Here is a 26,797-nt window from a genome sequence, read left to right as displayed (position 1 = left end):
ATGGATACCTTCTGCTTGTAAGAGTTCTTATTTTCCAATCTGCATGCCCTTTATTTCTTTTATATATCATATTGTCCTGGATGGGACCTCTGAAATAATGTGATTATAAGTAGTGAGAGCAGACCTCCGTGTCTTACTCTCAATCTTAAAATCAGTCAGCCTTCCACATTATTTAGGATGTAGGTTTTTCATAAATGCCTTTCATTAGGTTGAGGAAGTTTTCTTCTGTTCCTAGTTTACTGAGAATCTTTGTCATTAATAGATGTTGGATTTTGTCAGTTGGTTTTCCTGGATCTGTTGTCATGAGACTGTGATTTTTCTCTTTTATTTTCCTAATTTGGTGAATTACATTGATTTTTCTCATGTTAAACCAACTTTGCTCTCCTGGAATAAATCTCATCTGGTTATATATATATATATTTAATGGGTTGTTGGATTTGATTTGCTAATATATTGCTAATTAGTTTTGCATCTAAATTCATGAGGACAATTTATTTAATAGTTATCTGTAGTTTTGTTTTTGACTGGCTTTGTGTCTGTAATACTGACCTTATAGAATGAATTGGGAAGTAGTCTCTCCTTCCCTGTTTTCTGAAAAAATTCATGTAGAATTGGTATTATTTCATTCTGAAATGTTTGGTGTAATTCATCAGTGAAATGGCTTGGCCTAGAGTGTTTTGCAGGTAGGTGACTACTAAATTCAATTTCTCTAATAGATCTAGGGATATTAAGATTTTTCTATTCTGTATCATATTTGGTAATTTATGTCTCAAAAAATCTTTCCATTTCATCTAAGTTGTTGGATTTATTGAAATAAAGTTTTTCTCAATAATCTATAATTATCACTTTAATGTTTGTAGGAATTGTAGTGTCTTCTCTTTCATGCTGATATCGGTAGTTTGTCTCTCTTGTCTTTTATTTTCCTTCCCTGAGGTTTATCAATTTGGTTGATCATTTTGAATAACCAGCTTTAGTTAAAATGATTTTAAACTTTATCCATATTTTATTTCATTAGTTTCTGGTTTTTTTTTTTTTTTTTTTTTTTTTTTTTTTTTATCCTTGTTTGTAGTTATTTGGGCAGATACAAATTTCAGAGACCCTAAAGACACTGTCCTGATTCTTACACTTAGATGGAAAAATAGAACTCATTTATATAGTAATGGGTATTCATTACATCTGTTTACACAGTGTTTTCTTCTCTCATTGCTATTAGGCTGTATTCTAATTAATTACCTGTAATCTTTCTCTCCCAAGGCAGCAAATATTTTTAAGGAAAGGTCATATATTTTCATACTACGCTTATAGAGCCGACAAATTTTTGACTCAATTTTGTAATTGTAAAGTTTAATGACAAAAACCCCTAATAAATAATGAATTCTAATTAGAAAATTAGTGTCTCACAGGGGTATGTCTAGCAGTTTTGAAAATCCAACGTACATACTAGCATTGGGCAAATATATTCATTTACTTTTGTAAGGTATAAATGTGAGAAGCAAATGCTTGTAAAATCTAGTGAAATCTCAAGACTATTTAGAAAAACACATCTGTGGAATTTAGCCATTCTGTTTAATTAGAATCAAATTTATTTTTGAATATTGGTTTTTCTACCCAGAAGAATGGAATGTATGTCTGTATCCTTTACTCAGTCTCATAGTTTACCAATTTTTGTTTATCTGTTTTAATTTATCTATTTTTCCCCTTTGCTTTAAGCTATTTCCGTGAGAGAAGAAACACTGCTACCTCAACTGGAAAGTCTGTGACACAGGAAAGTGAGTCTCAGCATGTAAAGTCTTTGTAAATTAGCACTCATATGACAGTCTTAAATGTGTGAAAATTGTGATCGAGAAAGTAGGCCCCCTGTGTAATAGGGAATAATGGGAATAACTATCTGCTAGGGTTCATAATACTTCAGATGCATTTAAAGATGAGTGAATAAAAGACAGTCATATGTACTCAGACTCTTGGAAATCTTCAGATACTAATGTAAAAAGAATTTTTTTTTCTTTTTTTTTTTTTTTTTTGCACCGGGCTTCATTTATCAGTAGCCACAGTCGAAGGCATTTAACTAAATTAAGTGGTTTCTGACATTCTGAGCTATAGGACCTGGATTTATGGAAAGTAATTTTGCTATGGTAACGGGAAAGGGCTGACATTACTTTGGTAAATTGATCATTGACAGAGGCTTTTCTTTCTTTTTGAAAATTCTGCTTATATATGTTCAGGAACATTCTTCTTAACAATAAGGTGGAAAACACTTGGTTACTGACCCTTTAAAAGTTTTTTTTGCCATAACAGAGAATGAAAGTGTTAGGAATTCTTTCTTGTGGATGGGTGTAACACAAGGACAGTGGAAAATCTCTTGAAATAACTTATTTATTAGTTATAAATAATAACTTAGTTATAAATAATAACTTATTTATTAGTGGCTGTGGTGTTGGATTATATTAAGTAGATTCTGGTGTTTTGAGTGATACAGCGTCTAGTTGTTATGTTAGTGAACTTTTAATTATTCATTGGAAATTACAATAGATCTAACACTAACTTTATGCCATTAATACTGTATTCTTATTTAGGAATTAACATTATAAATGGCATCATATGTGGGAAATGTGCTTAGTTATATTAATGTGGATCTTAGAGGGTAGCAAGGCCATATATGACACATCACACTTTCGGAAACAGTGAGTAATATGCCTTGGTTGGGAAGTGAGAGGCATATACAGTGAGTGCTACACCAAGAAGCCATGGGACGAGTTGCTTTGGAGGTGAATATTATAAGCATAATTTTGGACTCTCAGAGAATAAAGCTTAAGTTGTGATATTACTATAAAATTATTAAGTGCATACCTTTTTAAAAAATGTTTCACATTATTTATATCTTTTCATTCTCATCCTATAATTTCCCCAAAAGATTCAAAGGAGGAAAATTCATCTTCCATTTTTCCTTATGGAGAGACCTTTCTCTTCCAGAGACTAGAAAATTCCAAGGTTAGTCCCATACATTTTTATTTTTTTTTCCATTTTCAAGTCTTTGCTCTTCTGCCTATATTTCCCTCTTCGTTTCCTTTAAAGTGTTTGGAGAATGAGTTATATTGAAGCAGGACATTGGTAGTCAGTAAAATTCTTTTAAGTAAAATCATGTTGAATGTGTATCTTTAAATATATATCACAAAAATACATTCAATTTCAGGAATACAGGAGGGGGGATTTCTGAATTTTCCAAAAAATAAGTTACTTTAAAGACAAACCCCCAAAGAAAGCAAAAGCAGGCAAACAGAACCCCCCTAGATTTTGCTTTTTGCCTTATACCCAAATATCTACTTCTAACATATCTTCATATCTTCATTATTTAATTTATCACTTAGTCTTTCTTTCTTCTCAAGTACTTGTGCTCTTTTGGTTATTTTATTTCTTGGTCAGGATAAAACAGAAGTTGGAAGACAAAAAGTGGGAAATTAAAAGTAAATAAATTTTGTTCTTGATTGGCATCTTCTGTTTTTCCTGGATGAAATGATGCATTATTAATGATTTAAATATCTTGAAAAAGGCATCGAGAGGCTATTTTTAGTATAGTCTCTCTAAGTTTTTACTGAAAATTGATCTAAGCAGTTAGATATTTGTGTAATAAAACTAAGCTCACATTGTGGATATTTGGAAAATATTGCTGTCCTAAAAAATGTATGTATATAATATATGTGTATATTTTTTTTAATAGAAGAGATCTATAAAGAATGAATTTTGGACCCATGAAGAAACACTCAAAGGGGAAACAACTACTGAAAAAAACTCTTTTCTTGTGAAATCAAGGTATGAGGTCATGATTGATGATGATTAATTCTTTTGAATATAATGTTATGCAGTGTTGACTTCTTGCTCATATTATGTTTCTAAGAAAATAGTTTACATTAGTAAGTTCAAATCTTTCTCATTCTAGATGTTTCAGTAATGGCACTTACTTTATTAAAAAAAATTTTTTTTTTAGTTTGTTTAGAGCACAAGCGGGGCAGGGGCAGAGAGAAGGAGAGACAGAATCCCAAGCAGGTTCTGTGCCATCACGCAGAGCCCAGTGTGGGGCTCGAACTCACGAACGTGAGATCATGATCTGAGCTGAGATCAAGAGTCGGACGCTTAACCGACTACACCGCCCAGGAACCCTAAATAATGGCACTTATTTTAATAATTGAACTTAGAGTCTGTAAATCCGGTGTATAGTGATATTTTGCAGCAGATTATGTTAGTCTTTTCCTAATTGAAATCACTCTTCCCATCCTAAAGTGGAAAATATGTGGTGCCCACAGTTGTGTGTTAAAGATGGGAAGTTATGTTAATATGAAGGAGAAAGAGGAAGCACAAAAAAAAAAAAAAAATACTATCTAAGGTGCAGAATTTTTACAAATGTAATACATCCTTTTTTACTGGAAGTTCATCATTGACAAGTGGCTTGACAGTTTACCCAGTTATTTGGATCACTCATGAAATTAAGCAGTTTGTGAGGCACCAACTTAAATTTTAGTTTTCTCAACTTTATTAGGACTTAGTGTCCTGCATCATTACCTAATGTTCATTTTATATCTTCAATTTTATCCTTTCCTTTCCAAGTCTGATAATGTGGGTTTTCTTAAGTTGAAACTAAATAATTGAGGATCTTCAGTTAGCATTTGATATGTATGTATTATAATGCAAAATGTGGAAGGGGCCAGGTTAAATCATTCTTTAAGGTAGTGAGTTTTTAGGACACTGTGTCCAAAAGGATGTAATTTGACTCCTACACATATCTATTTCATTGATTAGCAAAAACTTCTTTGTAATGAGTTTTATTATACATTAATGGCTGAGTGAACCTATTTTGTCATTCCTTAAATCTGTAGAAATATGCTTAGCTATTATGAATGTGTTGTGGTGAATATTATAGGTTACACAACTTTTACCTTCTGATTGTATCCTGACTCTTTCTCATTTCCTAGCTAACAGTGTGGTGAAGTTTTCCCTCATTAGTGTTACAAAATAATACTAAAGCTCTTGGAATTGAATCGTGGAGAGCCAGAGAGGAGCAACAAGTTTCGAAGTGAGATCTCCAAATAGATGAGTTAGTGGTTCATGAATGTTACTCAGGGACTACAAGTTGGAATGGCTATTTAATGCTGTTGGTGATGACGTTAAATTACGAGGCAGGGAATGTGGTCAGTCTTTACCCTTAGTACCAGTCTGCACCCACCCCCACCCAAATAAACAGATCAGATTAATGACACAAGAAAAATTGTACTACTTTCAGCAGTGTTCAAATATATCTTAGGGTAATAAGAGATTTCTGTTTTTCTGGAAGAGTTTTAGAACTTATCAGATGGGTTAATGGAGCTCTTAAGAGATTTCTGACTTTAAATTTCTGTGCAGTTTGTTGTTTATAAATTTCAAAAGTAATCAGTGGCTCAAATACATATGGTATTTTGAAATGTTAACACAGTTTGTTTCCATTTAGCATATATGATAACAGGAAGGAGAATATAAGCGAAGACAAAGCAGAAGATATTTGGATACCTCGAGAGGACAAAGTTAATTTTCCAGTAGACTCTGCTTCAGAATCAGAATATTCAACAGTAGAAGAATGCTTTCAGAGTTTAAGAAGAAAAAATTCAAAGGCATCTAAATCTAGGACTCAAAAAGCATTGAATTTGGACCCTGTTAATAGGCACAGTTATCCGTTAAGCTCAACAAGTGGAAATGCTGAGTCCTCAATCGTTTCCTCAAATGCAATATCTCCCTATGCCTGTTTTTATGGGTCCTCTGCAAGGAAGGTTAAATCCGGATGGCTAGACAAACTCTCCCCTCAAGGGTATGTAGTTTTTCATTTTTTTTCCCATAAGTAGCATATTTTCAGCAGTTCAAGTTTATCCATTTCTAAACCTGCTAGGTTGTTGCTACTCTCCACCCCTCCTCTACCCCTACGCACACAGATACAGTTTTTAGGGGTTTTCAGTACACTTTTGCAAATGCTGTTCTTTAGACATAAGGAGGAACATGTGCAGTGTGTTATGTGGAATGCTGGGTTAAGATTCTGAATAGCAGATTGAAATCGAAAGTTGCAATTTCACATCTAGATCCTTAATGTTAGTTTCTAACTTTACACTAAAATGCACTGTGTCCCAATTTATCGCAAAGAAAAACAATACAGATTGAGTTGGTATTACTAGGCCCACACTGTTTGGCTTTTGCTCATATTATAACAGTGTTCTGTTTGGGAATACAAGTCTTAATTGTGGTTAGAGAAAGTATGTCATTGTTAGATTTCAGGCTTCACTGGTATAGATACATTGTTTTGATTTTTGTATGTTGCACAGAAGGTCAGAGTCCCTTGAATATTATACTTTTAAAACAGATTTATCATTTTAGATGTTTACAAAGAGACTTCTGTCCCTTAAGGGTTATACAGTACTCAGAAATATTTGGGGAGGGATTGCGTTTAATTAGAATTGTTTTCTGGCATCCTGATTTTTTAATGTCCTTTTGAAATATTTACTTGAAATGTTCCTCATGAATTATTAAATTATTTTGGGATTAAATCTCTCATGTTTAAGTAGTGAATGTGGTGAGTCCTTGCAATATGCTGGTTTTCTTTACTATTCCCCCCAAAATGAGCATCATTTCTAGAAAGCCTTAGACCTAAAATAAATTTTATTAGCAAAAAGTTGCTAGAAGAAACATTAGTTGATTAGCAGGAGAAGGTTTTAATTTCTTAAGAAAGTGAAAAAAAAAACAACACTTTTATGGTTAGTAATTATATATTTAATGCTTTCTATCATTGCATCCTTTTAGCAAATTAGATGTTGAATAACCTAATTTAGCAAATTAGAGTACTTCTTAGTATCAGTTATCCTGTTTCCTTTCTGGTTATTTAAGGTAACAAAGTAATCAACTGTGCCTACTTTTCATCAGTCATCAGTACTATTGATAGTCTAATAGCAAAGGTAGGAGTAAGCATTCAAAAGTACACATTGGTGGAATGAAACAGTGAGTTTGAATATTCTCGAATCTTTCATTTCTGTAAAATTAAGGTGTTTAGGGAGATTCTAGTGCTCTCTCCAAACAAATACCACCAGAAGAGTTAGCGGACTCTGGGTACAGAGCCCCCAGCAGCTGTGGTTTCCTTTTCCTGCCTACTCTCTGGTGGTACCTTGCTCTCTGCAGGGTTGTTATGTTTATGCTCCGGGCACACTGAGAAAGCTTCCCCATTATTGTCCACCCCTGGGACAGTTAGAACATTTTTCCTCTCACTCTATCAGAACTCTGGCTTTCCATCCTTTCTATTCTGAATCCGCCTAAGGTCAGATGCTGTAAGTTGTCTAGATTTATGTTTTTCCATTTTAGGGGAAATAATTGAGTTTTCTGGCTTAACAGTTTTTCTCCTGGATACCAGGATGAATAGAGAAGGGAAATTAAACAAAGAACTTGCTATATCACCAAGAGATTAAACTCTTTTATATGATTTTATTGTTATGACTTGAAAAGAAGTATATGTTACTGGCTTAGAAGCATGTATTATTTATTAGATCAGAAGTAGAATCTCTTAATTTCTCCTTTTCATAATTGGATTCTGTATTCTGTTGTGAGAGTGTTTAAAATGCTCATTAATTAGACAAAGTGATGCCTACCCACTCCTTATGCAAAGGTTATGAGCTTTATTTAACTCGTGGCCACATGTCTCTTTGGAGCAGTTAGCACTGCTGTAGATGGCATTCTGATTCCAGAGAGGAGGGATCAGCAAACTTTTTCTGTAAACGGTCAAATAATAAATATTTTAATCTTTATAGCCTCTGTGGGGTCTCCGAGAAGAATCAGCAACTCAACAGTTGTAGCATGACAGCAGGCACAGAGAATATGCAGACCAGTGATTGAGGCTGTGTTTCAATAAAGACTTTATTTATAAACACAAATTTGGCCTGTGGGCCATAGAAGCATAAAGCAGATTAGATATTTGGCTAAAATCTTATACCAGCTTCTTCTGTCTCTCCTAGGCCCCAAGTAGAAAATTATAACCTGATACTTTCTGTTACTTTAATCAATATAGAAGTCATAAGAAGCAAGAACTCACTTTGGCGACCTTGACACTTACTGTTCTTTATGACTGGAATGTCCTTTTCCACAGAGCATCGTGACTTGTGTACCCTTCTTGAAGTTCTTGCTGTCATGTCTCCTTTGCATTGAGGCCCTCTTCCCCAACACCCCATCACTCCCTTCGTTACTTTATTAAAAACAAATAGCCACACTCAGTTGTCCTTCTCCAAACAGTGTTTGAAACTGTTCTCAGTCATGAGGGACGTTAAACAAAATTATCAAATTTATAATCTGGATTTATTTCACATGATTGAGTATCTGTTTTTGCAATGGAAATGCCAGTTCTGCATCAGTGCACGGTATGTGAAAGCTGCCTAGTATTTAGGAAGAAAGTAAGTGTGTACCATCATGCAACTAAAGAAATAGTAAAACATTCACAGTTGAGCTTAAAATATGAACGTTCACTAACTCTTTGAATGATCTAATTATACTATAGACTGATAGTATCAATTCCAAAAATTATATGGAAAAAAACTTAATAAAATGTAGAATGTGGGTGTATTATTTGTGTTTCAAACAAGTCAAGCAGATGAAAAACTTAATTAAATGGTACTTGTTTTTAAAAAAACTCACTGGGTTTTGAGGATAAAAAAAAGTCTCACTCCCCTTTCTTAACTGTAACTAATAAGCTCAAGCTCTTTTTTTTTTAAGTTTTTTAAATCAAAAAAAATTTTTTTAATGTTTATTTTTCAGAGAGTGAGGCAGAGCCTGAGTGGGGGAGGGGCAGAGAGAGAGGGAGACATAGAATCCCAAGCAGGCTCCAGGCTCTGAGGTGTCTGCACAGAGCTGGATGTGGGGCTTGAACTCCCGAGCTACGAGATCATGACCTGTGAGATCATGACCTGAACCAAAGTCATGCTTAACTGACTGAGCCACCCAGGCACCCATGATAAGCTCAAGCTCTTCCCTCAGTCTGAGTTGATGTAAATATGGAAGACTGGATACGGTTTATTGCAGCATTTCCCAAGTATGTGACTCAGAGGAAGAATCCTGCCAGTTGCTTTAAGGAAAAGACAACATGGTGAATGTGCTGTACCCTTGCTAGGAGGTACACATAGTGAAAGATCTAAGCATTATCTGCAACAACGAAACCTTTTTAACTTGCTGTTTTCTAAAGATATTTGTATGTTCAGTATAATGCACCAACATTTTTATAAAAATTGCAATGGATCTTGAATTCATATTTTACTAGGAAATATGTTTTATGACTTTCTTTCTTACTCAGCTAAATTCCTCTTTAAAAAAATTGTTAACTTTTTAACCTTTGAGAGGCATGGTGTGGGAATCTGAGCCTAGGACAGCAGAAGCAGAACATGTGAGGCTAACTCAGCAAATCGAACATATAATATGCTTATGAATTTGTGGAGGAATACAGAGGTACCTGGGTGGCTCAGCTGATTGAGTGCCCGACTCTTGGTTTCAGCTCAAGTCATGATCTCTCATGGTTTGTGGGGTTGAGCCACGTTGGGCTCTGCATTGACAGTGTGGAGTCTGCTTGGGATTCTCTTTTTGACTCTCCCCCCACTCGGGTTTTCTCCCTCTCCCTCTCAATAAATAACTAAATTAATTAATAAACTAAAAAGATAATTTGTGGAGGAATACAAAAACGCCCATGATGTATGTGTTCCTTGTCTTCTTTATGTCTTTCATTAGGGCAGAAAAAAAGGAAGTAAATAAAAATAAAACCTAAGTGCCGAGTATAGTTGGTACAGAAAGGTCCTCAGAGTACAGAATTGTGAGGTTACAGGGGGGTTGAGAAAACATTTCTTCAAAGATCTAGGAATGAGAAGTGGCAGTTCAGTTGGCCTTTGGAAAATAGATGAGATTTTAACTAGCGTTTTTAGAAGAAATACTTTTCTGGATAGAGGGAATGAAAAGGCACCAACATAGATGATACCTGGGGTACTGAAGTCTGTGGGATGGATAGCTGTGATTAGCTGGGTTATTTTATGGAAGATGTGAGTAAGCTTCTAGAACAAGGAGGTAGAAATTGCCAGTGGATTGCATGTTCAGGTTGAGTAGAGAACTGAGGAAAATGAAAAAGCCAATGGTCAAATACCAAGAAGAGATCAAACCCCAGACAGTAGTTGGGAGTCAGACCACCCAGAAGCCAGTAATCCAGGACTTGGTGGGAGATGAGAGCTTACTACTCTTGGTGCCTTTGTCAGTGACTGATGTCGCAGTATGTGCCCAGCGTGTCCAAGGCTACTTTAGTGAAGCGATTCCTCACCCTGGTACACAAGTGTGGGTGTGCCTCACATTTCCTGGGAATGCTGACCTCTGGCCTTTCAGTGAAAGCAAATGTAGTGCAAAGTTGACAAGTCTCTATCTGACCAAGATGTTATGTACCAATCACTGTGTTGAACTTAAAGTTGAATCTTAGATCTTTGATAAAAAGTATCTAGTTGGCCATTTCTCAAATCATACTTTGTTTGTAAAGACTGTCTCAAGCAAATAAAAAGCCTCAATGTTTTATTTGTAGTTTAAGGAAACAATTTCTGAGTTTTAGTATTTATTAAATAACATGACTAATTTCTTTTAATCCATCTAGTGGCAGACAAATGAGTGAGGGTGTTGGAATCAGAAAGAAATTAGAGTTGTAAGCTATCTGTTGTTCATTTGCTATGTGACTCAATGTCTCAGGACCTCCATTTCCCACATAGAAGTGTAAGGTCAAGACTCCCTCTGTGGGCTCAGTTGGAAAAGTAGGTAACATTGGGCCTGACAACTGGGGCTCAATAAACCACAGTTTCCTTTCTCTTTAGAAGAGTATCACTTTATTTCAGACCTCTGATAATGTTAGTGAAAGTGAGTTCTAGTCAGTTCTTACCTTGGAAAATAGGATGTAAGGAAACCACGTGTTCACATTAAACTTACAAAACATTAACATTTTTTTCTTAATATTTATTTATTTTTGAGAGAGAGAGAGAGACAGAGTGTGAGCCTTGGGAGGGGCAGAGAGAGAGGGAGACACAGAATCCGAAGCAGTCTCCAGGCTCTGAGCTGTCAGCACAGACCCGGATGGCAGGGCTCGAACCCACGAACCACAAGATCATGACCTGAGCTGAAAGAAGTTGGACCCTTAACCAATTGAGCTACCCAGGCGCCCCCACATTAAACTTTTAAATAAAGGTTTCTGGTGATTATAAAAGCATGTGGTTTAAAGTGTCAGAAAGTTCTATGTGGCTTGTTAAAAAACACATAGCAATTTTCCTCCCCTCCCACATCATCACAAGAGACTGCCACTTTGAACTCTTTTTGTAGTTTCTTTTGGTATTTACTTTGTATTTATTAATAATGTTTAAAAAGAAATTTTTTTTTTTTACAAAATTTTTTTTGAGTAGTCTCCATGCCCAGTGTGGGCCTTGAACTCACAACCCTGAGATCAAGGGTTGCATGCTCTACAGACTGAGCCAGCCAGGTGCCCCTATCTTAATAATATTTTTATGCTATTTTTCCCCCCTCACTTTTCAGTGTTAGGGATTATCTCTTGAGGTACTACCATAGAGTATAATGTTTATTCAATATTTTTTAATGTTTATTTTTGAGAGAGAAGGGGGGAGAGAGAGTGAGCACACATATACACACTTATGTGTGGTGAGGGGAGGAGCAAAGCGGGGGGCACAGAGACTGATGTGGGGCTTGAATTCACAAATTGCAAGATCATGACCTGAGCTGAGGTCAGATGCTTAACTGACTGAGCCATCCAGGCGCCCTTAATGTTTATCCATTTTTATCTCTGTCCCCCACCCCTTCTTCTGGCAAAGACACAGTTCTTGTCTATCATCCATTTAATGCAGTTGTATAAAATATTTAGATTATTTCTGTATTTAGTTTTATACTCTTGTGACTATAAATGCTCATATGGGAGGCTCTGTAACATAGGATTAATTTTTCTTTCATTTGTGATCTTTAGTTTTCCTTGGAATTTAAAACTTTGATTTTTTAACTTGGGTTTTGTTTTTTTTTTTAATCTCATTCATCTCAAATTTCTTCCTAAGAACTATAAATCTGTGAAGTAACCAAAATACATATCAATTTCATCATCTCACAGTCTCCTAAGGAATTCTGTTTAGTTTGGGCTGGTGGTTCTCCAGTCCTGCTACACAATTAGCTGGTTAGCATTCTGTGATCCTTTTGATTATTGTCCTAGGGATTCTCTATGCGCCGTGTTTTTGTCTTTCCTCAATATCCAGTTGTCATGGTCTCACCACCAGCATACCCACCCATGCTCCTTGGAGCTTCCTCAGAAACAATGGGTAGGGGAGACAGTTTCTGAGACTTTGCATTTTTCAAAGTGTTGCTTTTTTTCCTAAACATGCTTACTGATAATTTATCATGGCTCAGAAGTCTTGATGAGAAAGAATACTCCCTTCAGATTAGCAATCCATAGTCTTTTAGATCATTGGTATTATAGAACTGGTATTGAGAAATCTGATTCTTGACCCTTTATATGTAGACTCTTTTTTAGTTCTGGGAGATTTTCTTGTTTTCTTTGTTAATTAGTCTGTTTTTTCTTTCTAAACTTTTTGGTAATTTGGCGTTGGACCTCCCACACCAAAATGTTGAAAACAATGTAGCTTTTCCGTGTTTCATGTCTGTGAAGTTTATTCAATTGTATTTTCTAACCTACTTTTGTTTTTTGTTATCCTATATTTAATATAAAAAGCACTTTCTTTGTTTTATAGCTTATTGTTACTCTTCACGGACAGAATACCTTTCTGAAGATGTTCATGTTTTTTGAGGCTCTCTTTTCCTGTTCGGTCTGTTTCTTTTAATTTTATTTCTATTTTTTTTTGGGGGGGGTCATTCCCCATATTTTACCTTAGAGATGTTTCCCTCAAAAGTTTCATTTAAAAAACAAATTAATGTTTATTTATTAGAGAAAATGAATGAGCGGGGGAGGGGCAGAGACAGAGGGAGACACAGAATCCAAAGCAGGCTCCAGGCCCTGAGCTGTCAGCACAGAGCCCAACATGGAGCTTGAACACGCGAACTGCGAGATCATGACCTGAGCCACCCCGGTGCCCCTCAAATGTTTCATTTTTAAAGTGAGATCTTGCAAAGCTGCTTAGAACAGGTTCTGATGAGTCCTGTTACTCATTTCTTGTAAGATGAGATGATCTTGCTGGACTTCTCTTAATATGTTTCCCTGGTGACGCCTCATGCCATTATCTTTTAAATGAATCCTGGTAAACAGCTTTTTGGGAGCTTAGGGAAAGTGGACTTTGAGTGTAAATATCTATGACACAGACTTTTGTTTGATTCTTCTGTTTTGAATACCGCCCCCTACCGTCAGTCATGTGTGAGTGTCCCAGTCCAGAGACCCTCTCCCATGTGTGTGATATGCAGTGAATGAAACTCTGGTTTCTGTTGAGCAAGAGGAGGGGCATTTTTTCCAGCGGTGTGAAGAGAGGGAGGATGGAGTGATGAGGGGTACAAGTTTATCTCTTAAATTGCTCTTCAACAAATCTTGTTTTTGGCACCCCCCCCCCACCTCGCCTTCATAGTCACTTCCAGAGTTACTTAATGTCTTCCATTGCCTGAGACTTCCTGAGATTTTGTGGGTACATTGGTTTTCCTCCCAGATTGATGTGTTGCAGGCTTAGCCATCAGCTCTCTGAAACTTCCTAAGTCAGCCCTTTTCCTTCTTAAGGTTTCTGAATATTGTTCCTTTGTCTACTTCTCTGATCATTGTTGGTTTATAGGTATTTGTTTATGTTTTTTTTTTAACCCTTTGAAACAACTTTGGGAGAAGTAGAGGTAAATGAAAGCTTTTAACTGATCATCTTAACTAGAATTTGGTTTCCGGTTTGTGTGTGTGTGTGTGTGTGTGTGTGTGTGTGTGTGTGTTTGTGTTTACAGAATATGACTCCATGAAATAGTTGTGAATCATTTAATATAGCTCTTCATATACCATGTCAAATAAGCACTTAGCTCTTTGTGAATATTTAAAAATTGGTAGTGACATATTAAAATTAATGCTTTATTATTGATTTCCGAAAGCTTTTTTAGCACCTAGAATTCTACATTAAAATAACATTCATTTTTTCTCATTGAAAGAATTAGGTATAGCAGAGATAGAAGCTGGGATGTCAGAGAATTTTGCTTTGTTTTTGATTTTTTGGCCCCAATTCCTTTTTGTTCACATAATCTTGGTAACTATCATTTTGGTTTGCTTAAAAGTGAGGAATTGTGTTTTAGAATAGAAGAGTGATAGCATTTTACACTTGATCTTAGCCAAAAGGGCAAGAAGTGATAGTGCTGGCATTTTATAGAAATATAATAATTTCTTGCATCTGTATTTATAAAATACTTCATAACTAATACGGAATCATTTAAAAGCCTCATACTTAAAAGAGTAGATAAAATAAAAACTTAGCTAAATCAAAACATGAGTAATTAGATAAACAAAAATCTACACTTTTGGAAATTGTAGTAGTTCTAAAACATTGAGGCTAGTGAGGGTTAGAGTAGCAAATAGATAAAATTTGCATGTAATTCTTCAGGATTATGTAAACAAGGCAGACAAATCTGGAACACCATGTTGCTGTCCTTTTCATTAGATACTGCTTAGAATAACTGAGAAGTATGTTTGTGATGATTTAAATTCCATGATTAATAAAAGCCATAAATTTGACTTAGTGCCTTTGAGGCTTTTTTCGTTTGTGTCATATTTAATGACAATTTGGTAGTCTTTGCCACCTTACATTAATATTGGTTACCATACCTATTTGATTTGGGGATTTTTTTTAAGCTAAAATATTACATCTTTTTAAAAGCAAACAAAAATCTCTACAACCCTGTTGGCACTTAAGAATGAAATTAAAACAGGAATACCTCTGTGTGAGTACTTGATAAATCCAGATTTGTTTGTATATGCACTGTTGTTAAAAAAAAGAATTTTTAAGATAACACAGTTTTGAGACAACAAAAACTGACACCAGGTGGTAAGGCTGTATTTATGATCGCAGTTGAAACTTCACACCAGCTGCCCTACTAGAGCTCAAGGGAAGAGTTTATAGAAATTCGTTCAGTAACGTGGGCACAAGACTTATAAATTATTCTAAAAAAGCTTCTTAAAGAAACGTTTCCCTTCAGAACCCTAAAAACAAAATAGGATAAAACCTAGGCTAATATGTTTCGTGTCTGCTCCACCTTTTTTCCTGAAGGAATTCTGAAGCACTTTGCAAAATTGAACTCACATATAAAATGGGTAGAGGTCAAATGTTACCACTGCCGAAAGGGATGTCCAGGATGCCTTGCTATAAAACGTACTAGAATCTATTTTGTGTAGCAGTTGAGAGCATGGACTTTGGGATCCGATTGCATGGATCTGACTCACAGATACGTTCTTTACTGGTTGTGTGACAAGGTTTTTCAACTTAACCAGTGCCTGTGTGCCTTCATCTGTAAAATGGGAATAGTAATATTACCTCATGTGGTTGCTTGGAGGATTAGATGAATTAGTATTTGTTTTTGCCTTGCAGCAGGGCCTAGAACAAAGCACAACAAACTGTTTGCTGTTTTTATTATGAGGATTATTATGGCAAATAAATTCCTAATTGATGTGTTAAAAATCTCTTTCCTGTGTAGTAATTCATTGTTATTTCATATCTAATTTGTGTCCTGTGACAGTAGAAACACAGTATTGGATGACACTGTATTTTATACCCTGTCTTATTTTTTTTAACATTTACTAAGCAAATTAAGCTGTAAAGCAAAATTTTAGGGAAAAGCATAAGTTACATCAGAGTAAATGTTTACTCTTGTATCCTCTAATTGTGTGTAGTATATTGATTTTACGTAATTCCAGTGGAATTAGCTGACTGATATCTAATAGTCTTTTTTTAAAAATGTGAGGGAACTATATAACCGTTGCACAGAAAAGATAGTTCTTAAAAATTTAGTATTCATTGATATTTATTTTAAAATTTGAAACACCTTAAGTTCTCCCTGTTATTTCATTGAAATTTTAATTAATATGTAGGGTTTACCAACATTAAATTTGAGTTTTCATTTGCTAGAAAGGAGAATAATGTGAGAAAGGATATAAATGTAAGTTCTTATATTTAATTACCAGTTATTATAATCCAGTATTGAACTTACATGCAGAAAACAGTTAATTGAATGTTGATGTGTTTTATGAAAAAAATAGATTAAACAATATTTATATAAATTTAGTTTGGAAACATTTTGTATTGATTTGTATTTTTAATAACATGTCAAATGCATACTTTTTTACAAAGTATATTTTAAGTGTTTAACATAAAAAATGTATTTTTAAATTACATGGATATTAGTGATGAATTTTCCAAGCTTAATGATGAATTTTCCAAGCTTTCTGTAGGCTCTAATTTTTCTTTAATAACAAAATATTTTACGAGGCTTTTATTTTGTCATATTTAAAAAAAAACCCTGATCTTTAGTATTTGAAGAAAGCAAAACATGAAATTAAGGGTAAAATGTTTTAGTGGTGTTTGTCTTCTGAATATATAAATAATGCAGATTTGAGTAAGCATTTTTCAGTGAAAAATATGTTCCTGTGTTCATTAAATATTAAGCACATTTTATTGCTAGAAACTGTGGCAGTTGCTGGTTTTATATTGATAAACAAATACTTCCTGCACTCAGGTATCTCAATTTCTAGCATGGGAGATGGGTGAAGCAAAGCAAATATGGAATTCCAAAATCTGCTAGGTGTCATTAAGTGAAGAAATGGATCAAGAGACCAAGGAGCTCTGTAGGATTTAGGTGGCAGTCAGGTGGCTACTTGGAGGGGATACTTTCAAGCTGATGTTTCAAGGATAAGGAGCTAACCATGTCAAGAATAGGCTGGAATCATTCTAAGTGGAGAAAATAGCCTCTGAGAAGGCGCGAGCAAGAACCAGTGTAGAGATAGGAAGCAATATGGCTGTAGGATTGTGTCCACTGGGTAGGTACCAACAGATTTGATGGCTGCCTGCATGAATGAATGGCAGCAGAAGGAAAGGACCATTAGTAGAATTGCCCAGTGGCTCTCTCGAACTACAGAATGGTTGTTTCTTCAGTTGCTACACCCTGTGGCTTTTCATTCCATTCCCCTGTGGGCTGGGACTTGTCCTGTTTACCTGTCCCTCCATAGGATTATTAGAAGGATTTAATAATATTTAAAAATGTTGAGCTAAAATGGCTGAACACATCTAGAAGTTACCAGGTAGTTGTGAAAATTCAATGGTTGGGAAAATACCTCAGAGACTAATAAGTCTCTTATCAGCTGAGGTTTTGGTTGAGGCCTTGCTCAGAGAGCCAAGAATAGAGTGTGTCTTTGGTCTTTAGTGCCCGAGAGATGTGGTCAGATGGTGGTATCTTTGACCCCTAAACTGTCTGTCCTGTCTCTTTCTCTTCTCATTTTTCTGTGGATACAAGTGTTACACTCCTGGATGATGCCTCAGACCCCAAACTGTGTATCAGGTTGGTGACGGAATTCTAAGAAAGCTTTGGGAGTCCAAATGGCTGCAGTTAACAATCTTAAGTAAAACATATTAAAGTAGGCTCTAAACTTTCTTCACTCTATGCTTTGGCAGGTTTTGAAACTTGGAATTTAATTTTGAGTTTTCAGAAGTTTTCCTGTCTTGTGCCAACCTTTTTTTTTTTTTTTTTTTTTAAGGTACCGATTATTTGAGTTCTAGTCACTGAGGTTTGTCATCTTGCTAAAGGAACTATGCTTGATCATGTCACTCATTCAGTCGACAGATTTTTTTTTTTTTTTTTTTTTTTTTTTGGTGCCATACTTGTCTCTGTGTCAGTTGCTGATCATGTAGTAAGGGATGAAACACTCTTGGACTTTGTCCTTGGAAAGCATAAGATACCTTGTTGGTGGCAGAATTTGGGCAAGTAAACAAATGTATGTACGTACAGTTAGAGATTGTGCTCTTTGTTAGGAGGAAAAGGAGAGAGTGCTTTGAGAGAGGATAACTTTGTCATCTGCTTTGAATGAGCTCATCAGGGAAGGAATAATTGTGTAGGTAGTATGGGGGATCTCTGAAAGAGAAGTAGTTAGCAAAAGGAATAGAGGGGTAATGGAAGGTTCTAAGATCTCCCTACAGATGGTGATTATTTTTATTCTGAAGTGGAAGGTTATATATACTGTTGAGCTCATCTTACCACCATTCATAATGTAAGGTACGTAGAATCCACAACAAAATCTTGATTTACAGAATTATTGCTGACATTGTGTGGGAAGATCTGTATTTACCTGACTTCAAGTATGACAGAGATCAACATGACATGAGTACAAAGTGATTAATTTGTTCAATGTATTATTATTGTGTGCTTAATATTTCTTATGTTTATAAGTAATATTCATTATGTTTAATGTTTAATGCTGGGAATTAATTTTTTTTAATAATAGACTTTTTTTTTAGAGTAGCATTGGTTTACAGGAAAATTAAGCAGAAAGTACAGTTTCCAAATAGCCCCTTGTACATACCCCACTGTACACATTTTCTCATATTATTTACATCTTACATTAATGTAAGATTATTAAAATACTTACATGTTACTGCTTTTTTCAATATAATTTATTGTCAAATTGGCTAACATACAGTGTATACAGTGTGCTTTTGGTTTTGGGGGTAGATTCCCATGGTTTATCGCTTACATACAACACCCAGTGCTTATCCCAACAAGTATCCTCCTCAATGCCCATCACCCATTTTCCCCTCTCCCCCACCCCACCCCCATCAACCCTCAGTTTGTTCTCTGTATTTAATAGTCTCTTATGGTTTGCCTCCCTCCCTCTCTTTTTATAACTATTTTTCCCCCTTCCCTTCCCCCATGGTTTCCTGTTAAGTTTCTCAAGTTCCATATATGAGTAAAAAACATGCTATCTGTCCTTCTCTAACTGACTTATTTCACTTAGCATAATACCTTCTTACAGAAACATTGGGTGTTTCTGTAAGAAAACACAGACCAAGAGAAGTTAAAAAGAAGCAGAAAGATGATGAAAAAAGAGCTGACTGGTTAGTTTTGCTTATGATTTCAAAGTCTTTATTTTACTTCATAAGTAATTCGAATGCTTCTATGTGGAAATGTCTGCACTGATCAACTTTGAAACTTTTCTCTCAATTTGATCAGGTTTGCTCTAATTTTATGTGAAGCAGAATAGATCAGTGTGGGAGGCTCACTGTATTTCACTTGAGTGAAATACAAGCTTGAGCTCCCTTTCTGCAGCTCAGAAAACAGCTGGGAAGACAAGGTCTCCATACTTCTAGAAGTTCTTTTTCTATCTTTAAATCTTATAAAAACCACAGAATATTATACCAATCCCTTATTTGAAGTGTGTTAGAAAACTACAAAATGGTTGTTATTTACATATTTGTTTACAAATGACTTTATTTAGACAGGAAGTTAGCTCTTATAGATGATCTGTGTTAAAAGCTAAAAGTATCTATATTGTGTCAAGTAGAGAAAAGTCACTTAGAGAATAGGATTATCTCACTTCAGGGAAGGGTTCTGAAAACAAACAAAACAAAACAAAACAAAACAAAACAAAACGAAGCCCAAGTGGAAATTGGTTCTTCATTTTTCTCTTAAATAGTCAGAAGAAGTTTTTTTCTTTCCAACCTAAATAGGAAACATGTGATTACATTTTTTGCTTTGTTTCTTATTTTTAGTAGTCATTTTAAACTGTATTTGCCTTTCATCTGATTCTTTTTGAAAAATGTTAATATTTTAGCGAATTTTGGATGATTGTAAAGGATTTTGTATACAGGGCTTTTTTCAGCTCATTTGATGAAAATTAAATAATTTTTATTCAGTTGACAAAGCTTTGTTATTTTAGCAAAATATTGCTAAATGCTCCAAAGCAAAAGTTAAGGTAAAATAAAATAAATGCTATAAGCTTAATGAAGGATGAAAGTTTATATTCTCTTTTTTAAAATATTAATTCATTTTTAAGTAAACTCTACCCCCAGCATGAGAATAAGAGTCACATGCTCTACCAACTGAGCCAGCCGGGTGCCCCTGTATTGTCCTTATTAAAGGGTTATTTCCGTCAGGGAAATGGGTGCAATGATAGTGTTTCTGACTACACTTTGTTTTGCACTCAGCCTTATGAATGAGGATACTAATACTGTTAACAGTATCATGGCTTTATTTATTTAAATTTTGTATTTGATCTACAATGTTACATTGGTTCTAGATGTACAATATAGTGATTCAACATCTCTATAAGTCATGCTGTGCTCACCACAAGTGTAGCTACCATCTGTCACCACACAGTACTATTACAGTATCATTGACTATATTCCCTCTGCTGTATATTTTATTCCCATGACCTATTCATTCCATAACTGGAAGCCTGTATCTTTCACTCTCCTTCACCCATTTTACCCATCCTCCTACCCCTCTCCCCTCTGGCAACCATCAGTTGTCTGTTTATGTTTGATTCTGCTTTTTGTTCATTTGTTTTGTTTTTTAGATTCCACATATGAGTAAAATCATAAGGTATTTGTCTTTCTCAGTTTGACTTACTTCACTTAGCGTAATGTTCTCTAGGTCCGTCCATGTTGTCACAAATGGCGAGATCTCCTTTTTTATGGCTGCATTATATTCTGTTGTATATATATGTATATGTATACATGTCTATGTATACACATGTGCACACACCACATCTTTATCCATTCATCTATGAATGGGCACTTGGGTTGCTTCCATATCTCGGCTGTTGTAAATATTGCTGCAGTAAACATGGGGTGCATATATTTTCCCAGAATCCTGTGGGGTTTTTTTGTTGTTGTTTTTTGGGTTTTTTTTGGTTGTTGTTGGTAAATGCTCTGTAGTGGAATTATTCAATCATATGGTATCTTTAATTTTTTGAAGAAACTCCATGCTGTTTTACACAGTGGTTGTACCAGTTTACATTTACACCAACAGTGCGCGAGGGTCCCTTTTTCTCCACATCTTCAACACTTGTTATTTCTTGTCATTTTGATTCTAGCCATTCTGCTGTAAGGCAGTATCTCTTTGCAGTTTTGATTCACATTTTCCTGATGATTAGTGATGTTGAATGTTTTTTCTTGTGTCTGTTGGCCATCTGAATATCTTGTTTGGACAAATGTCTATTCAGGTCCTCTTCCCATTTTTTAATTGAATTCTTTGCTTTTTTGGTGTTGAGTTGTGTAAGTTGTTTATATATTTTGAATATTCAGCCTTTATCAGATGTGTGAATTTCAGATATCTTCTCTCATTCAGTAGATTGTCTGTTTTGTTGATAGTTTCCTTCACTGTGCAAAAGCTTTTTATTTTGATGTAGTCCCAATAGTTTACTTTTGCAATTGTTTCCCTTGCCTTAGGAGACGTATCTAGAAAAACGTTCCTATAGCTGATGTTAGAGAAAATACTACCTATGTCCTCTTCTAGGATTTTGATGGTTTCAGGTCTCATATTTAGGTATTTAATCCATTTTGAGCTTATATTTACATATGGTGCTAGAAAGTGGTCCACTTTCATCCCTTTGCATATAGCTGTCCATTTTTCCCAGCACCATTTATTGAAGAGACTGTCTTTATCCCATTGTATATTCTTGCCTTCTTTGTGGTAGGTTAATTGACCGTATAAATGTGGGTTTATTTCTGGGACCTCTATTCTGTTCCTTTGATCTATGTCTATTTTTGTGCCAGTATCGACAGTATCATTGTTTTAAATACCTATTTTAACTGATTAGGAAGTATCATTTATGTATTATTAGCTACATACCATTACCAAAACTGTACATTGTCATAGCCTAGTGTTTTCTACACTGATTAACAACAAATAGGAATGCACTAAACACAGTTACATTACAAATGTATTTAAAAGCCAAGTTCATGATACTTGAATGTCCAATAACAATTTCATATGTCTTACAGAAAACGCATGTTTCAGAAGAGATGGGTGAAATTTGATGGCCTTAGCATTTCTTACTACAATAATGAGAAGGTGAGTACATTTTATAGTTCTCAAAGATTGTCTTACACATATAAGATGTATTTCAGTATACTAAGCAAGCAATTCGATTTTTAAGAACAGGAGTTGGATTATCAACGTGAAAAGAGTTTATGCAGGGTGAAACATTCTTTTCATAGTTTAACTTTTCCTTGACATATACAATTTTGATTAAAAAAATTATACATGCAGCAATTATTTATGGAGTAACTGCTACAAACTATAGGAATTGTGAATGACCTAAGGATGGATAAGAAATGGTCTTTCTCCTAGAGAACACTAAAGAATGTTTACCAGAGGATACTACAACTAGGAAATGGCAACAAAGAGAGGTTGCTTTGTACTCTGGAAGGGTATAGAAGAAACAAAGAAGGCTTCTTGCATGAGATTTCTTTTGCTATGAGTCTTGACAAAAGAGGAACGTTTGTACATTGAGACTAGAGAGAACAGAACATGCCTATTTAGAGAACAATAACATGTCCAGGTGGGAAATCAATTTTCTGATTAGAAAATAGAGTATATGAAGGAGAATTGCGGGAGATGAAGCTGAGAAGGTTCTTTGGGGTTAAAGCTCATTGAATATCTTGATGTGAAAGTGGTCCCAGTTTAGTTTTTAGGCAAGTGAGTCTTACCCACATGATACTGTTTTGATCATGTCTTCATTAGGTATGAGACAGTCTGTATTTTTAGATGTGGGCTGAAATATTTGACATGTTATATCTGCACGTGTTTGCCACAGGTTACTTATCTACATATTTATATTTACAAATACGTATATTTGCACACACACATATAGTTAGATAAGACAGAAACTGAAGACATTAACAGTTGTCAAATCTGGGTGGAGGATATATGGATGTCCATTGTAGAAATCTTTCAACTTCTCTGTGTTTGACGGTTTCCTTAATGAAAAGCTGGAATATATAAATATATCATATTTTTGGTTAATTAAAATCAGGTAGGTTTATAGTCTTAACTACGTACATTCCCTTAACATACTCATTTAACACAGAAGCACATTTTCTTATTTATAGCTTATAACTTAACATTATTTTCTCATAAGGAGATTTTCACTTCCTATTGTGATATTTATGGCTTGAATAGAAACTTAAACTCCCTTGTATATATTTATTCTTCAGTGCTACAGGGCAGAAGAGAATTTGCTTTTAGATAGAAAGTAGCATACACTTACATGCTACAATATTAAGAACAATAAGAAAGCTTAGAGAAGTATTTAATTATTTGGTTTCAATTTGCAGAGATCCAAATAAAGCATCAAATAAATTTGAACACATTTTCTAAAAAATGTTTATTTATTTATTTTGAGAGTAAGAGAGTATGTATGCACAAGCAGGGTACGAGCAGAGAGAGGGAGAGAGAATTCCAAGCAGGTTCCATGATGCTAATGTAGAGCCCGACGTGGGGCTCGATCTCACGAGCCGATTGAACCACTCAGGTGCCCCTAAACACACCTCTTGGAGGTTTGCAGGATGGTGGGATAAATATTTTTTGAAAGCTGTTTTTTTTTCTCAGCTATTGTTTTTAGTTTGCTTGTACATTTGAACGTTGAGAGTTTCTGTGCCAGTGGTGGGTATGATGTGGTCTCTGTGGCTGAATCTGACCTCTAGTTTTTTTCAGCAGCCGTGCCATTCTCTGGTTTGATCGAAATGAGGGGAAGTCTATTCAGGAGGAGACAGGCTTCCATGGCATGAGGCTCTATTGGCAGTGGTCTCATTATCTCCATTTGGGAAAGAGAATTTCTGGTATCTGTGTCCAACTGGACTCATTTCTGTTTGTCCTTTAAAAGCTCATCTCAGGGTTCCTGTGTGGGTCAGTTGGTTAAGCGCCAGACTTTGGTCAGGCCGTGATCTCACAGTTCGTTGAGTTTGAGCTGCGTGTTGGGCTCTGTGCTGACATCTCGGAGCCTGGACCCTGCTTTGGATTCTGTGTGTGTCTCTCTCTCTGCCCCTCCCCTGCTTGCGTGTGCTCTCTCTCAAAAAATAAACATTAAAAAAAAATTTTAAGCTCATTTCAGCTGCAGTGAGATGAGTGCCTGTCACATTTTTATATATTGATACAATGAAATAATGCAGCCTTGGTTTGAAATTGTGATAAAAAGTTCATGTTAAAAATAACGTGTATAAATTCTCTAACTTAACAATTTTTTAAAAATTTGAATCATTTTCTGTGGCATTTCATTCCTTTTCTATCCAGATGATTGGTTTCATCTTGGCAAAAAATAAAAACATTGGAATGTTGCCTAAAAGGAGATACAGTTTCCGTTGTGACCCTCTTGCAGAAGAGTGGATTGGGTTGGAGGACTGGGAAGAGGGCGTTTTAAGGCCAGTGTCCAGAAGGCGCAGGTGTGGCAATTGCTGCTGTCTCAGATGAGTGTGTAGTTTTACTGGGCACGTGCACCCAGTAGTTAGGCTTTTCAGTGTTTTAAAGGTGCAACCGAGGAGTGTGTGGTTGGGTACACCTGTGCATTTTCCCTGGTTTTCTTTCCCTTTTGTCAGTGCTGCTCAGTCACATCTCTGCAAGAACGTTTTCATTGTATTGCTGAAAATGGCATTATCCCAACAGCCCTGATATCTTGTCACCTGCCAAGAAATCTAACTCACCCCTATTCTCACTCAGCTGTGGGCAGAATTGCCCTGTGGTCGTTTCATTGTCTGGAAGTGGTAGGAGATAAGTGACAGACTTGACCTTGATATCTGTCTGTTATGGGCTCAAGGGATGCTTTACAATTTCTGTCCTTAAGGAAAATTTTGCACTCTGAAAAACACAATCATTCTGAGCCTGTTGTCTTTTTTCTCCTCTACATTGTCTTTATCATGTGTTGTTAGAAGTGAATGTAAAATCAACTTATGTAGTATTAACAATTATGAGATTTCTTGGGATCTCAGATGATAAATGAGCCATTAGAGAAACTATAACTTCCTGAGGTTAAAGAGACATGATAATTAGCTTGTTAAGTACATTTTTATCACTCCAGGGGAATTTATTTTTCTGTTTCTCTTACAGCGTACTTACCTATTAAATATGCTACTATTATGAGCATGTGGGCAGGTTACTTTTTTGAAGGAACTGTTTTTTAATCTCATTAAGCAGATCTAGAGGAAGGAAAATTTCCTTGTTAATGATAACATTTTAACTCAACAAATGCTTAATCATCTCACTGGATGTTTTTATTTTTTTAAAAAATTTTTTTTCCACGTTTTTATTTATTTTTGGGACAGAGAGAGACAGAGCATGAACGGGGGAGGGTCAGAGAGAGAGGGAGACACAGAATCGGAAACAGGCTCCAGGCTCTGAGCCATCAGCCCAGAGCCTGACGCGGGGCTCGAACTCACGGACCGCGAGATCGTGACCTGGCTGAAGTCGGACGCTTAACCGACTGCGCCACCCAGGCGCCCCTCACTGGATGTTTTTATAAGCTCCTGTAATTTTTAAGCAAAGTAAGATTTGAGGATGGATCACCTCAGAGATGAAGTGTAAATGTTTTTGGACTTTGTAGATTTCTCAGTCTGCTCTCTGCCACTATAGATGTATAGCCAGAGAGGTCCTTGAGCTGTCCCCAAAGGTACTATGCTCTTTCCCACATCTGAGGTTCCTGACACTGGGGAGACACTTTCCCCCTTTTCTTATTCCTGTAGCACCAAGTGGTCTAGTCTTGCCTAGTATTGCCATCATCACCCACCTGCATTCATTGGGGTTCCTTTAAGCCAGCCAGTCACGTATTTCTTTGCATGACTTTGTTCAGTGGTGTCTGGGTACACACTGTGGGGAACGTGAGCATATCTTTCTTCCTGTATTTTCACCTGCATGTTTTTGCGCTTTCATCTGAACGTTCTGAACCGTTGCCATCCATCAGAATCCTGTGTAAACTTCAAGATCCATTTTTTATCCCCCTCAATGAAGCCTTTTAAAATTTATTCCAACTATGACATTTGCACAATAACATGCAAGGAAGATTAGAAGTAAAAGAAGCTGAAAGTAGGGAGGCAAATCAGGGGAGTATGCAGTAAATCAGACATTAATTTATCTGGGTGTAGGCTGTGTAGGCCAGTGGAAGTGTTAAAAATGAATTTAGAAAAATATGAAAAATGAGCTGTCAGAGTTTGATATGATTATGATTGATTGTTCATAGAATTCATTCATTGAGAAAATACTTCTACAGTGCAGATTATGTGAAAGGTATGAGGAAAATAGACATATGACCCACAGTGTCTTTGGGGAGACTATTAATCAAATGATCACACAGTAAATATAAAAATCACCATTTGAATTGTAGTTAGTAATTGCTATTAAGGACAAATGCAGGTTGCTCTTAGCTTAAATTAAGGTTATCTGACCAGGTGAAAAGAGGCTGGTCAGAAAACATTTCTTCTGGAGCATCTATTTATGCTGAAATGTGAAGGATGTAGAGGGAGTAACTATGTGAAGCTGGATTTGGACAACATTCCTTGAAGAACAGAGTAAGAAAAGGCACTGTATTGGGCAGAAACATGGTGTGTTAGAACCGCAAAGAAGGCTCACGTGACTGGAGAGAGTCCGAGAGTAGAAGGGAGGAAGTTGGTATGTCGCTATAGAGAGAGTCCTGAATTATGCGGGTGCAAAGGATTGACAGGAATCAAAGACTATTTAACACTGACTAGAAGACCGAGATTTAATGAACAGGTTACAGAGGGGAAGAGTATGTTTTCAGGAGATGATTTAA

General features: G+C 35.7%; 1 protein-coding gene across 4 annotated transcripts in view; it reads left to right on the top strand.

Moving 5' to 3' along the window:
* Positions 1–26,797, top strand: part of ARAP2 (ArfGAP with RhoGAP domain, ankyrin repeat and PH domain 2) — a 212,949-nt gene that overhangs the window by 44,113 nt on the left and 142,039 nt on the right. For all 4 annotated transcript variants that reach the window (XM_047092177.1, XM_047092176.1, XM_047092179.1 and 1 more), the window contains 5 exons: positions 1,711–1,769; positions 2,912–2,988; positions 3,716–3,807; positions 5,477–5,830; positions 22,002–22,071. In XM_047092177.1, coding sequence (XP_046948133.1) covers positions 1,711–1,769; positions 2,912–2,988; positions 3,716–3,807; positions 5,477–5,830; positions 22,002–22,071 — 652 coding nt within the window. The remainder of the gene's footprint in view (positions 1–1,710; positions 1,770–2,911; positions 2,989–3,715; positions 3,808–5,476; positions 5,831–22,001; positions 22,072–26,797) is intronic.

Source organism: Lynx rufus, unplaced genomic scaffold, assembly GCF_022079265.1.
Source record: "Lynx rufus isolate CCGP_SWC_20201006 ecotype Redwood Valley unplaced genomic scaffold, mLynRuf1.p SCAF_3, whole genome shotgun sequence".
Classification (NCBI taxonomy): Eukaryota; Metazoa; Chordata; class Mammalia; order Carnivora; family Felidae; genus Lynx; species Lynx rufus.
This window is presented reverse-complemented; position numbering and strand designations above follow the sequence as displayed.